This window comes from Pelobates fuscus, chromosome 1 (assembly GCF_036172605.1).
Source record: "Pelobates fuscus isolate aPelFus1 chromosome 1, aPelFus1.pri, whole genome shotgun sequence".
Classification (NCBI taxonomy): domain Eukaryota; kingdom Metazoa; phylum Chordata; class Amphibia; order Anura; family Pelobatidae; genus Pelobates; species Pelobates fuscus.
In genome coordinates, this window is record NC_086317.1 from 66,184,398 (window position 1) to 66,200,103 (window position 15,706).

General features: G+C 39.6%; 1 protein-coding gene across 2 annotated transcripts in view; it reads right to left on the bottom strand.

The window, feature by feature from the left end:
• The window catches only part of CTPS2 (CTP synthase 2), a 186,324-nt gene that overhangs the window by 65,853 nt on the left and 104,765 nt on the right, over positions 1-15,706 (bottom strand). For both annotated transcript variants that reach the window (XM_063449279.1, XM_063449269.1), the window contains 2 exons: positions 14,004-14,100; positions 12,262-12,317 (listed from right to left, as the gene is read on the bottom strand). In XM_063449279.1, coding sequence (XP_063305349.1) covers positions 12,262-12,317; positions 14,004-14,100 — 153 coding nt within the window. The remainder of the gene's footprint in view (positions 1-12,261; positions 12,318-14,003; positions 14,101-15,706) is intronic.

The following is a 15,706-nucleotide window of genomic DNA, read 5'->3' on the forward strand; positions in this document are numbered from 1 at the left end:
TCTCCCATGACTTGAACAGAAATTCCCGGTAGGTGTATAGGTGTATCACCAACGAGTCATACATTGGCAAAGCTTCATCTGCCAGCTATAGCGCCACCAAAATCCGCCGACACAGAGCTGACTACTTAACAGGACAATATTCATTGAAAGTCAGGTCCCCCATATCAATTTAGGCACCTCATCAGATATGCCTTAACTACAAATCTTAAAATGGTTTCCAACATTCTAGCGTCAAAAATAAATCGATACATACATAGATGTGCTCAATCTAGGGTGGGGAAAACCGTACACACTAATGCATTAAACCATTTCTGATATACTATTATATGGATTTTCCCACCAACTAAGCCATTTTAATACCCAAGATTGCTACTGTATTGTATGCCTTAAATTGAGTAAAGTATTATTAACCCGTATAGATAATATATTGTTAGGTATATGAAATCAATAAGGGGAAAAAGAGGAATAGGGAAAGAATATCCGAACTCATCTTAACCATCTCCCTGATCTATTGGACTCCTCACTCTTCTATCTCCTCAATCATTGCCCTCTCCCCTCGTCAGATATTCGTACCCTGGTCGCCACTGTTTAACATGCCAATCACCTGTGCCGATTATTGAAGCCTGTGCCGCCACTGTTCTTTAGTGGGAATCTCTACCTGTTTCTAGAGGTCAGGTATCATAGCTTTTGCTGCATTAAAAAAAAATGTCTCGAGATTGAATTTTTATATTTGGAGATTGGGAGAGGTGCAAGTTGTAAAAATATGTGTTCCACTCCAAATGGTAGGGTTTCTCCAAAGATATCCTCTAACATAGCTTTAACCATGTCCCAAAATCGTTTAATCAAGGGAAATCTCCACCAGATGTGTACAAGCAAGCCTTCACCAGTATTGCATCTCCGGGATAAGGGAGAGACTGACAAAAAAATCCTATGTAAGAGCGCCGGGGTCCGATACCAAGATGAAAGAAGTTTATAATTAACCTCCTGGTACTTAGAACTAACTGACCTCATATATTGTAAAGTTTAAGACTTTTTTAAATTGGGCCTCGATAAATGTTGTGTCTAAAAGTGTCTCCCAACACCATTTAAACGTATGTTTGGACTGTCTATCTCCCACTAGCAGATACTGATAAAGCACCGAAATAGCTGTATTTATCGCGGTACCACTTTCATATATCCCTTCAAACCAGGTCAGGTCCCAATGCTTCAGCTTTAAATAATACTGCCATGCCTGCATATAACAAAATTTAATCAATTCATAAGGTCGCAAATATCCCGTATTCCTACTGTGTCCAGTGACACTGAATGAACCTTATACGTAAAAAGTATAGGGGAAAGTAAGAGGGAAAAAGACCTTAGTTTGGAGCTCTGAAACTGGAAAAATATAGGGATCCACTAAACCTATAAAAATAGTGAGCTAGAGAAAAGTAGTGCTATAAATATAACAGCAACAAATCCAGGAGCAAATCCAAAATAAAATGAAAGGCTAATTGTGTTAAAATGTAACTGCAATGCAGAATCAGTTCTTAGCTACAATGTTATTTAAAGTGTTAAGCTGTTGTTTGTAACTATTTAAAGTTATTACTTAATTACTTCAGAAAATTGAAAGGGAATAAAATAGAATAAAATAAAATAAAATAGAAGAATAAAGAATAATACTAATAATAAAAATAAATATAAAAAAAATAAAAATAAAAATACAAATGAAAAATAGATAAAATAAGATAAGATATCAGTGCTGGTATAGAGAACTCGGGCTTCTTGGTATGTGTGGATGTCTGTATGGCATGGATAACTTCAACCTAGGAAACGGAAAAGTCCCAAGGTCAAAACATCCTTATACCAATTGATATACTTTCAAGGGATTTATTAAATGAAAGATCCAATAATCTTATTGGTAAAAAAATCGATGATAGTAGATATATTTATCATACAACTTAAATATATTGTGGCAAAACCCAGTAATAGAAAGCTGGCTGCCGTAAGCAATTTGAAAAATCGCCAAAAACAACTGGGGTTATAATAAAGCAAAAATATTTATTAAAGATAAAAAATATATATTAAAAATAGAATCACAATAGCAGCAAAAAACTGTTAGGTAAAAATTGCACAGAAAAACCTTTATCGCACACTCGGATGGATGTGGATTATCATTCACTCCAGTGTCTCTATTTAGATCGCCGGTGAGGACGGCTTGCGTGCCACAGTGCGTTCCACCTCCAGCCTCACTTGGGGGGGGGACTGTACTGCTTGTCGGGTGTTGATTCTGAGACGTCTGGATTCCGGAATGGCTGTTGGGCTCCTGTGCTGATACCTCAGTCTCCTGCTTCTGAGTGAGCTTGCTATTTTGCCGCCTGACGCGTTTCGTAAGGAATCGCCTTACTTCTTCAGAGACGTATATCTCTGAAGAAGTAAGGCGATTCCTTATGAAACGCGTCAGGCGGCAAAATAGCAAGCTCACTCAGAAGCAGCAGACTGAGGTATCAGCACAGGAGCCCAACAGCCATTCCGGAATCCAGACGTCTCAGAATCAACACCCGACAAGCAGTACAGTCCCCCCCCAAGTGAGGCTGGAGGTGGAACGCACTGTGGCACGCAAGCCGTCCTCACCTGCGATCTAAATAGAGACACTGGAGTGAATGATAATCCACATCCATCCGAGTGTGCGATAAAGGTTTTTCTGTGCAATTTTTACCTAACAGTTTTTTGCTGCTATTGTGATTCTATTTTTAATATATATATTTTATCTTTAATAAATATTTTTGCTATATTATAACCCCAGTTGTTTTTGGCGGTTTTTCAAATTGCTTACGGCAGCCAGCTTTCTATTACTGGTTTTTGCCACAATATATTTAAGTTATATGATAAATATATCTACTATCATCGATTTTTTACCAATAAGATTATTGGATCTTTCATTTAATAAATCACTTGAAAGTATATCAATTGGTATAAGGATGTTTTGACCTTGGGACTTTTCCGTTTCCTAGGTTGAAGTTATCCATGCCATACAGACATCCACACATACCAAGAAGCCAGAGTTCTCTATACCAGCACTGATATCTTATCTTAGTTTATCTATTTTTCATTTGTATTTTTAATTTTATTTCTATTTTTAGTTTTATTTATATTTATTTTTATTATTAGTATTATTCTTTATTCTTATTCTATTTTATTTTATTCTATTTTATTCCCTTTCAATTTTATGAAGTAATTAAGTAATAACTTTAAATAGTTACAAACAACAGCTTAACACTTTAAATAACATTGTAGCTAATGATTGATTCTGCATTGCAGTTACATTTTAACACACTTAGCCTTTCATTTTATTTTGGATTTGCTCCTGGATTTGTTGCTGTTATATTTATAGCACTACTTTTCTCCAGCTACTGTGTCCAGTACCCGAAGGATCGGTATTGGACCATTTCCTCCCAGAAAAGACCAAGCTCTAGGCAGTAAACCTCCCCCCAAGTTCCGATTATATGTCAGCGGTATTAACGGACATGGTGTGGGGGACAGATGGCCCAACTCTCTCATAGCCCGCCATGTCTTAAGGGTTAGGTTTACAGGAAAATCTTTATCCCGTTGTTCAAGTGCTTCCGTACCCCCGATCCATATTACTGAAGACAATGATACCTCCGCACTGTTCTTATCCAATTGCACCCATGGTTTGTATAAATGGTTGGCATGCCAATCAATAACCCATTGTAGTACTGCTGCCTGATGATATCTTTTAAAATTGGGAAGAGCTAATCCTCCCCAGTGCCACAGTAGACAAAGCAGATTGTGTCTCAAACGCGGTCTTTCCCTATGCCAAACGAAACGTATCACCGCAGATTTCAAAGATGTAAAAAACGCTTTAGGCAGGGACATAGGCACTGTCTGGAAAATATATAACAATCTTGGTAGGACATTCATCTTAAGAACCGCAACACGGCCAAGCCAGGCAAAAAAGGGTTCAAGTAATATTGCGAACAGCAAGGGTGTGAGGGGGCAGCCCTGTCTCTTTCAATTAAATATAGGGAAACTATCAGTTAAAGCCCCGTTAACTCTGCATTTGGATAGCTATAGAGAGCCTCTATCCAGCTAATAAGCCTATTACCAAACCCCATCGTCCGAAGCACAAAATTCCCAATCCACATAGTCAGACGCCTTTTCGGCGTTCGTAGACAGTAGTAGCATTGGTCAACCCCCTCCACAAGCTACATGTTGAAGTGTAAAAAGCCGAAGAGTACTATCCCTTGCTTCCCTACCAGGGATAAATCCTGTTTGATCTATATCACTTTACCCCACTCCCTCTAGCATGTAAGCTCATTGAGCAGGGCCCTCAACCCCTCTGTTCATGTGTGTCCAACTTGTCTGGTTACAACTACATGTCTGTTCGTCCACCCACTGTAAAGTGCCGCGGAATTTGTTGGCACTATATAAATAACATAATAATAATAATAATAATAATAATAATAATATGAACTAGATTGGGTATATATGCTCGCATCCTTGTAGCTCGAATTTTCGTAAATAGTTTCATGTCTACATTAAGTAGAGAGATTGGTTGATAACTGCTACAAGCTTCTGGGTCCTTGCCCGGTTTCAACAAAATAGTTATCGTAGCCGTCAACAATTTTGCATGGAACACTCCACCTTCAGATACTGTATTGTAAGTGCCTTTAACAGTCTAGGCACCAAGATTTGTTGAAATATCTTATAATAACCAAACAAAAATCCATCTGGGACAAGAGCTCTACCTGTTTTAGCTTTCCTAATCGCGACCTGGATCTCTTTATTAATAGGTAAATCAAGCAAATCAGCAACTTCGTCAGATATTGAAGGTGGTGCATGGTCTATCAGATAACATTTTATACAAGAGTCTAATTCTGCTCTGGAGCCCAAGGGTTGATTTGCAGAGATAATATATAAAGAGGAATAGTAAGATCTGAATTCTTCAGCAATAGCCTGTGGGAAAGGTGTAATTCCCCCGTAGCCTATTTAAGTTTATGTACTTGTGTGAGAGGCAGTGTACCCTGTAGCATTCATGCTAACATCCAACCTCCTTTATGTGCATGGGTGCAAAAGAATCCCTTAGATTGCTGGAGTCCTTTAAAATGTTTACACGTTACTAGGTCAGTCAATTGCCTTCTGGCATCTAATAATTTTCTATAGACCTGTTCCAATCGTGATCGTTTATGTTAAGATTCCAAAGTGATGAAGGTTGGTCACCTGTTGCACCGCCATCTTCTTTTTCTGCGTAGCAATTCCCAATAAACAACCCCTGGTGACACTTTTTTGTGCCTCCCATACCGTAATCGGTGACATGTCTTCAGTGGTGTTTTCAGAAAAATATAAATCCAGGGCTTGAACCACCTGTTCCCTGACATTCAAATCAAGTAACAGTGATTAATTCAACCTCCATGTCCACTGTGCTAGTTTAACTAAGGGTGAATCTAACACCATCCGAACAGGGCAATGGTCTGACCATGTAGACGAATAAATGTCTACTCGTTGCAAATATGTAAGGGCTTCCTGTTGTACAAATAAATAATCAATTGGGGTGTAACGGGCATGTAAAGCGGAATAATAAGTATAATCCCTACAATCAGGTTTAACCCCTTAAGGACCAAACTTCTGGAATAAAAGGGAATCATGACATGTCACACATGTCATGTGTCCTTAAGGGGTAAAGCGGCCTCCAACAGTCCACAAGACGTAACTTATGAAGAGCTTGTTGAATAACCCGAATGCTCTGCTGTGAGAGACTACTATGTCCCGATGAATAATCAGAAATGGGGTCTAAGGGAACAATAAGATCACCACCCAAAATTAAGAACCATTCCACAAAATCCTGTAACTTAGCTAATACCTTCTTTGTCCCCCTTCTCCCCCCACCCCCCCCCCCCCCCACTTTGGAGTTGACTGCTGTGGTGGTGAAGGCCAGTAATGTCCCCACACCAATAACCTGTCTGAACTAACAGGACTCCAATACCCCACCACCAATAATACACACATGAGTATGGTTAGGAATTGTGGTAGCGCCTCTAGAGTTTAGAACCAGCCACAATCTAATATGGCAATAATAATGATAATCCTACCATTAGTGCCCACTCCGGTAGTCCAGCAATAACTATACCTCTGGTGGAAAAAATAAAATAAAAAAAATAAAATTTCCCCTATTTACAAAAGAACAAAAATGAATATATACATGCTTTTCCATAATATTAGTCCTCCATATTCATCCCGTCACTCGTGTGCCTAAAACAAGGGTTTATATATTGTATGGCATATTTGCGATCTCAAAGCATATGTGAAATATAACATCAACACCTAGATATTCATCCCTCATCCCCATACCTACCTCCAGTAAAAAGCTTCTAACACCAGAATCCCCTATCTAGAGATGTTTACTCATAATAAATAAAAAGAAAACAAAAAACCTAGGCTCATCTATTTACCAATATTCCCCATCCCCACTCCACACCCCAATATGAATAATAACATTACAGTATTCCAACTAGGAAGTTAATGACCAATATTTACATATGAATCTTCTAATATTATAGAAGCATCCAACCTTAAGAGCCCCCCTGTCCAACTGTCTTCCAAACCTCCACCCCTACCCCTACCCCAGTACCATACATCTCAGAGAGGTGGTGTATTTGGGCTTGCTAGGTTTCATCATCACTTCAACAACCAAGACAAATCCTTAATGAGGAAGATAAATGAGAAACACACAAAAAAAACCCTAAAGCAAAACCAGCATGGGCACCATGCCATCCCCATTGTGCAACTAGTAGGCAATAGTCACACAATACACCCTCAGGAGATGGGAGACCACCAACACAAATAACCCACAAATAACACCTTACTCCCCACAAAGGTGACAATATAAAGTAGCTCAATCAACATAATTTCCCTTCAGTATATGAGTGAAAGAGAATAGGGGGGGGGGGGGGGGGGGACAGATAAAAAATAAATAAAAAACATTATAAAACATTATAAGTAATATATCATCTCATTTAGCATATTCAATACTTCCCAAGGAATGAATAGGTATAAATGGTACAATACTCCGCCTCAAATAAGTTAGTTGGGATGTATTGCAAAGGATAAAATGGTGATAAAGGGTGTTTAAATTGGGCCACCGTGCAAGATGCAAATCTCCCCCAACAGTTCCCCCCAAAAAATTGGAAATAGTTTTTGGCTCCATCGTATTAAGTAATTTACTGTAGTAGACCAAGGTATTGAAACTAATCCAGGGAATTTATTCCCGTTCGCTAATTTTAAGTTATCCTTCCTTACCTCTTTTTCATTTCTATTCCTCTGGTCTTGGTGGGCTCAAGGATCGTTAGGGTAGAGTGCCTGCCAGCATGATTCCTGTCGGGGTGGCATCCTCTTCCTGCATTAATTCAGTCACCGGCTTCAACGCTCTTCTGGCTTCCAGAGTAAACGGTGAGAGATCATTGTAAACAGCCACTTGTGTTCCCTGAAAATCCCATGTTGGTCGGCTTCGTGCTTTTCGCATAATTTTATCCTTTACAGGAAACGAATGAAGACAGCACACAATATCCCGGGGGGCAGCTTCGTCCACTCGAGCACGATGTGCTTGTTCTAATTCGAACCAGTCTGGAGCCTCCACACCCAGGATCAAGCAGAATAGATTAGTGTCGCTCCAATATCCTCGTTCCCTTCATGCTCTGGCACGTCCCTGATGCGGATATTACAACGGCGGCCGTGGTTGTCCAGGTCCTCCACCTGACGCCGCATTGCCAATAACATAGCGCCTTGTCTGACAACCACAGCACACATCTGTAGCAACTGTTCTTTCAGACAGGCATTGGGTATTCCCTTCCAGAGTTTGCAGCTTGGAGCCCTGTGCAGCTACCTCAGCACGCAGAGGGGCCATTTCCGTCTTGATCGTCTCATTCAAAGTGGCAGTGAGTATCTGCATATCTTGCTTAGTGGCCATAGATGAAGCCATCAAGCAGAGGTCCGCACTGATTCTATTCAAAGCCGCCGTCTCTGAAGTCTCCACGTTCTTAGGTAGGGCGGGTGCCATATTAGGGCCGGTAGCCTCTTGTTGCACCCCAGTCGGTGGTCGGAGAAACCGGTCCATAGTGCCCGTCTGTCACCTATTCTGAGTGTCCATTGGCGTCTGCTGGGGGTCTTGCCGACGGGGTTTTCCCATTTAGTAGGGTTTGTGCAGATGGTATTCTACAAAAAGCTTATTTATGGGCTACGTGGAGCAGAGCAGGAGTACTAAGCGGCCATTCTGATCAGAGCTGAGACCACGTCCCCTGTCAGCCAAATTAATTTTAAAGTATTTTCACTTTAGGGAAGTCACAGTTTTATTCCTGGCAAGGATGATATCTAGAACCCCCTAGAACAAAATCAAGATAAATGTACCTTTCCAAGTCAACTACTCTGATATTATTACTAAGTAATTGGGATTTTATTATCTGTCTTTAATGTTGGAGGACACTGCATACTTTTAAAATTGTCTTTAGATCACTTTTTCCTTCATTTCTCAGGTTGTTTTTCAGACACTTCTTTTTTACTTTAATGAATAATCTCTCATTAATGTTCCAGTGTACACTGTATCTTTTTCCAAGCAACTGCTATATTGATATAAACCATTTGTTCCCCTATGTGTTCAGTTGGCATGTTTATTCCAAAGACATTCATTCTAATGGCCTTTTCATAATTCAGTTATTGATTTGGAATCAGAATGTTTCTACATTTTGGCAAAGCTTCAGGTTGTCACAACAATCCATCTCTGGCACGGTGCAATATTGGCATTTCGGACATTATGTGATCATACAGACTTATTAATTGTCTACATTGCAATAGCAAGTATGTTGCACGTGTTAATCAATTCCTGGCATACGGTTGATGTTAACATATTCAATCAACAGTCTGTAGCCTTTATTAAATCTTTTTCGTGTAATCCAAGAAATATAGAAGTCATTTTTTAAAACAAAGAAGGTGTCCCATTTGCAGTTTTATTGATTATTCTATTGCCCTTATAAATTAATACTTCCATAAGCATTATTTGTCTGCATTATTTAAGACTATGAAAGTAGAAATGTGTATAATGCATTTGCTGCCATTTTGAATAGGATTGTAGAGAATGTCAGTCAGAATGGTGGGAAGATGTCCATTTTGGTGCTCAGGGTAATCTCAATAATTTTTAGAGAAAATAAAGAATACTGATGTGGCACTACAGTACAAAACCCCACTTGTGGGGTGCAATCCAATGTCAGTAGTAAGAGTCTACCAGGCAGTACGACTGAAAGCATGATGTTGAGGGTAACTAGATGCTACCTGTGGCATCCAATTACATTTTGCATTCAAAAATATCTGCAACTTAAATGAGAAGGTAAGTTGTTACAAGAGTCCCTTTCTAAGACTCTAGTCTAGTAAATCAAGTAGTAAGACTTTGAAGGGACGGTTTCATGTACATTAAGTTGTTATGGTGCCTTTAGGTGCTAGGAGTCCCCGTGAAAAAATCTTACCTTAAGGGGTTAAACTGGTTTAACCCCAAATTTGTCTCCAGCGGCAGTCTGAGTTTCCCCCAGTGCGGCATCTGGTTTATGAAATGTATCTGTCAGGAAGTGTGGAGTGCCGCAGCCGTTGATTGGCTGTGACTGGTCAGCTGACACTCTCAGCCAATCAGTGACTCCCCATTCACAAAACTGGCTTGCAAAGAAACCTTTTGCAAACCAGCTTTGTGAATAAGGGGTCACTGACTGGCAGAGAGCATCGGTGACCGCTCTCAGCCAATCAGCAGCGTCCCTGCCCAGCAGCACTTTGTACTCAGATTGCCGCTGTGGGCAACTTTGTGGTTAAACTGTTTGAGAATGGTTTTACCCCTTGAGGTAAGAGTGAGCCTGGGGTTCCTTCTGCCACCATAACAATTTCATTTAGATGAAGGTGTTTTGCTGCTTGGAGTTTTCCTTTAACCCCTTAAGGACACATGACATGTCTGACATGTCATGATTCCCTTTTATTCCAGAAGTTTGGTCCTTAAGGGGTTAAGGTCTCTAAAGATAGCATGGTGTTCTTTTTTAATGTAGGATAAGGTCCATCAAAACTTCACACTAGTATATATCCTTGTGATTGTCTGATTTTTTTTTCAGTGTTAAATTTATTCCTAACAAAATCTGCAATAGTAATGGATAACATATAAAGCTCAGCAATGACTGATAGTTTAGATACAATTGCAACAAAGAAAAAAAGACTAGTAATATATAAACCTTAACAAGAGGTTGGAGTTTTTTGTTTGTTTTTATGCTGCGTTTTGTTTCTTGCTTGCTTAGTGGCGTGACTCCACACTGCCTGCAGACAGTAACTATGGATATGTTAGTCATTCTATATTATAGCATAAATCTCAGCTAGTAGTTTTACAATAAATAGTGTCCATGTCATTATACACCTCATTCACCTCTAATGTGCATTTTACTGATGATTTTATATAAAACAAAGTAAATTAGTATGGACCCAAGGGTACTAAATTAAATTACCGTATATACTCGAGTATAAGCCGACCCGAATATAAGCCGAGGCCCCTAATTTTACCCCAAAAAACTGGGAAAACTTATTGACTCGAGTATAAGACTAGGGCGGGAAATGCAGCAGCTACTGGTAAATTTCGAAATAAAATTAGATCCTAAATAAATTATATTAATTGAATATTTATTTACAGTGTGTGTATATAATGAGTGCAGTGCGTGTGTGTATGAGTGCAGTGCGTGTGTGTATGAGTGCAGTGTGTGTGTATGAGTGCAGTGTGTGTGTATGAGTGCAGTGTGTGTGTATGAGTGCAGTGTGTGTGTATGAGTGCAGTGTGTGTGTATGAGTGCAGTGTGTGTGTATGAGTGCAGTGTGTGTGTATGAGTGCAGTGTGTGTGTATGAGTGCAGTGTGTGTGTATGAGTGCAGTGTGTGTGTATGAGTGCAGTGTGTGTGTATGAGTGCAGTGTGTGTGTATGAGTGCAGTGTGTGTGTATGAGTGCAGTGTGAGTGTATGAATGAAGTGTGAGTGTGTGTGATGCAGTGTGTGTTTGTGTATGTGTTGGTGGGGGTGGGCATTTTGATATATTATTAATTATTTTATTATTTTTTTTTTTTATTATTATTATTATTATATTTTTTTTATTATTATTTATTATTTAATGAATTATTATTAATTTTTTTTATTATATATTTTTTTCGTCCCCCCTCCCTGCTTGATATATATTGGAGCAATGGATCCTAGGGTGCCAGATGTCTGCTCAAATAGGGCTTATGGCTGGTGGAGAGGACTCTGATAGATTTGTCTGCGTGCTGGGACTTTCACTCCAATTCTCCTGTTGGAAACGGCAGAGGTGGAAGAGGGGGGGGGGGGGGGGATCTTTCATGGGGGGTTGTTATGTTGGTACCTGTTACATGGTCTTTAGCTTCTGTAACATACAATTTACAGTACAGGAGCAGTTACAAGCATATGCCCCGTGTCATAGTTATTGTTTTAAGAGTATGTCCTACATCAGGAGCAGTAAGCCTCTACTAAGCTTCTATTAAGCCACACCATTCTAAGTTGCTTTATCCTGTCAAGGTGCCCCAATCACCTGTGCAGCTGAGCCTGGTCTCCCCGTGGTATTTACAGCTTGAAATTAACTACAGTTCTGCTAGCCTTTTATTTTAGTTTGTAATAGTGCAATTCCTTCACATTCCATATCTCTGTTTCAACCTAAGTGATACTGAACACTTGTCCATCTCGACGTGGAATTATAAGCATGTATGTAAACACTTGCGCTGCAACTAATTCTTGTTCTACGATTTAAAAAAAAAAATAAAAATGTGCAGCTTCTCCTGACATTTTGTGTTTTAACTCTAACCCTGTATTCAGTCATAATGCATCTTAACTATATGTCACTGTCACTCTGTGCAATTTTCACCGCACTTCAAAAATAAGGAATATTGAAGAAAAAAAAGCCTGGAATTTCAAATATGTACTCCATTTGTTACATGGTAAAAAAACATGGGGCATGAGAGGTAATGTACCAACTCTGAGGCTATTTAAAGTACAGCGCTCTGAAAATAGAGCATTTTCTCTGGGGCTACACACTGTACTGGAGTTATAGTGAATTCTTAGCATCAGCACAAAGCAGACATTTTAACTGTTTAAGTGCACACTATGTTAGAGATGAGCAGATTTCCTAATATTCCATTCTTTGTGTGATAAAAATCTGTTACACCAGAAGGGCACCAAAGTGTGTGTAAAAACACGTACCTCGTACCGGTGTCTGTGACGTTCCTCTACACAATCAGGGTTACCGTAGAGCTTCTCTGAAAGAGAAAAAAAATATATAGATGCTCGAAATCTGCAGACAATACAAAACAGCAAATACACAACACAATTCTCAATACAATTGATAATTTATATCTGAAACCTACTGTCAAACGGAAAATGTCCCACATAACAAAATAACTGAAACTTAAAAATGATACTGATCAGTAACACACAGATCAACAAATATATAAAGACAGAAAGATAATATCACTGATCTCTGCAATCCATGTTTATGTACATGAGCATAAACAAGTGGCTAGGAATATATACATAAATACTGCTACACTATCTACTGTTGGTAGCCCTTTGTCTGCTCTAATACTGTGAGTGTGTCACTAACATTAAACCTTTTAGTATTCATGTTTTCTCTATTTTACATGTATAGCCACCTATGAATTCTCAGAAAAACTCATTTAAATACATTTTATTGACTTTTGTTTTTGCCTCCTGTTTTTGTTGAGGACGTGTTCATTATTTAAATGTGTGCACCTATTGCTAATCAGTCTGAAAACCGTATTTGTCATAAATATTAAAATTTCATTGATAAATGCAATTTATCACAGGTCAAGGACTGCTGTTTCATTTATTGTGCTATTTTTATTTTCTGGTCTTTGATTAGGATGTGAATACTAAATGTGAATATTAAATGGCTTCTGATTGGTTGAAAACATAGTTGTGATTGCACATGGCTCACCTAATCCCATTGCAGCTCTGATTGCCCTTTTCCCCTCAATAAGCTTTCACATAGGAATATCTTACTATCATAAGGAATGTCCAGGGCCATGCTTCTACACCTCTTCCTGGTATTCTGCACCATTGCTCATCTTTCTTCTTTATTTCCTATGTTAGACACTGCCTTCGAGCAACTATCTGTAAAGCTTGTGACTTGTATCATTAATAAATCATTTCCATCTATGCAGCGCTGTATCTAATGCGAGGCTGACAAGGCATTTGCCTTGGGAGGCACTTTCAGGGGGGCGGCAAAAAAAGCTGCCCCCCAACCGCCCTGGCAAATGCCTTGTCAGCCTATTGCCCTGGGGGGCCCAGGAGCTGGCTGGCCACCTCAGGGCCCCCCGAGGCTGGCATGCACCAATGTATCATGCAGGTGCCGAGGGAGCACTTTCCTCTGAGCTCTACCTGCTCAGCTCCCTCGCGCACACCGCAGTGATGACAGAGCCGGAATATGACGTCACTCCGGCCCCGGTATCACTAAGAGGCGAGCGAGGGAGCTGAGCAGGGAGATCAGAGCTCCCTCGCTGCCCGCCTCCACCGCTCACCTGTCTGCCAGATCTACAATATGGCTTCATATTGTATGATGGTCTGGAAGGATCGTAGGTAATAGGGCTTAGAGTGTCCGTTTCATTTCTTTACACTGGCAAAATTGTCAGTTTTGTGTACGGAACCACTATCACCTTTAGTTTAATCTGGCTCACAGCAATGACAACTAAATTCCAAGAACTAGTTAAAACGCCGGCATTGCGTACCATGCACGAATTGTCAATGTTAATTACTAAAGTGAGAATTGCTGGGAATTTAATGTAAATTTAAAACTTTTGCCCAAAATAGCCAGTAGCCAAAGTCAGTTCTTTGTTTTAATTATTTTGGCCTTACATTTGAAATTTACTTTGAATTCCCAGCTTTCCTGTATTTGTAGAGAAAAATAAATAAATGCTTTCACACACTTAAAATAGAAGCATCGCTGTTGAAGACCGTCTTTCTTTTCCCCAGCCGCATCGTCCCACCCATGTCACCAGGGTGATGTTCAGGCATATCAATAACCTGCAAAGCAGAGAACATGTGGTTACGGTTTGTTTACTAATGTAAGTCAATAACACCATTTCTCTAACAAAAGGCACCTGTCAAAAAGGGTAAATATATCTAATTTTGAAGTCAACATTTCTAAAGCGAATGACCTGTGCACATGGAATATCAATAAGCAAATAAATGATATACAACTATCAAGGTCACCTATAGGAACAGACTCTCAGATCATCATAATCAAAACAAGCAAAATCTGCATAAATACCGTCATGTACATTCACAAAGCATAGACAGTATAAAGATGCGTATACAATGCATGATCTCAAGCACACCGAGGTAAAAACTAAAAAGCAACATTTTGCGAGTAGGAACTAGGTGAGAAGAGGCGTCCTGGTTAAAACCGACGATATAGACATTTACTCACTTTGCACTATGCTGTGCTCACTTCCATTGCACTATTAGGGGGTTATTAGCTAATGTGAGAATTTAAAGGGAATGTCAGATTGAAGGTCTAATAACCGAACTGGAAAAATTACCTAAGTCAGCTATGTTTCCAGTTCGGCGAATCTGGCCTTAAATTTAAAATGTACCCTGAATTAACTATGAACTCCCACTTTAGTTTATAGCCCTGTTAATAAATTGTACGCTCTACAATTGTACCCAGCCTTGAAAGTGAGCACAGTAGAGTGGGCGGTGTGGCAAGTACATATTCTATATCATTTTCAGTGACTTCATGATCTTATGATAGCCATATATTTAAAGGGACACTCCACACTTACAGAAAAGAAAACAAAAATCACATAGTTTAGTAGATATACTCCCAATGAATACATGCATGCATATTTTAGGTATGTATTCATTGGGATTATAGTCTAAAATAAATTACAAAAGCTGCAGTTCTTATGACTGCATCCTTTGTAAGCCCTCCCCTGTACACTCACTCTACACACTAATGAGGGACACCAGGATAGAAAACAGGAACAGAGGTATTTTGGACCAAAGCAAGGATTGTCTCTTCTTAACTGAAGAATCATCAATCTGCATTTAAAGTGACAGCCAACTATTTTTCCATTGGAACCAAAACGTAAAAAATCTCCTGGTAATGTAAAGTTTATACAAGAAACTATTCTATTCTACTTCCCCGTCAATGACTGGTTTGGTCAGTACAACTGTGTTGTTTTTTGTTTTTTTTAATGGCCTTTCACGACCTGATCTCTACAGGAATCAGACACGTCAGCAGCATGCAAGCCTGGGAAAATATATCAATCTAGACCCAGTGCAAATCACAGTGTATAATGCGTGGAAATTACTTCACTTTCTAGAATATAACATATTTGGGATTCCAAGTGACACTGAAAAAGTATAGTTAGTGATTGTGCAATACTCAAAAAGTTAAAGGGATTCTCTAGTGCCAAGAAAACAACCTAGTTTTCCTGGCACTGCAGAATCCTGGAGTGCCCTTCTCCATCCCATGTCGTTGAAGTGGTTAAAACTCCTTCAGTCACTTACCTGAATCCAGCGCCGATGTTCCTCTGTGCTGGGTCAGGCTCCGCCCACGCTCCTCCCCACCGACCTAATGCTCATGCGCGGCAATGATTGCGCGTGCGCATTAGACCTCCCCATA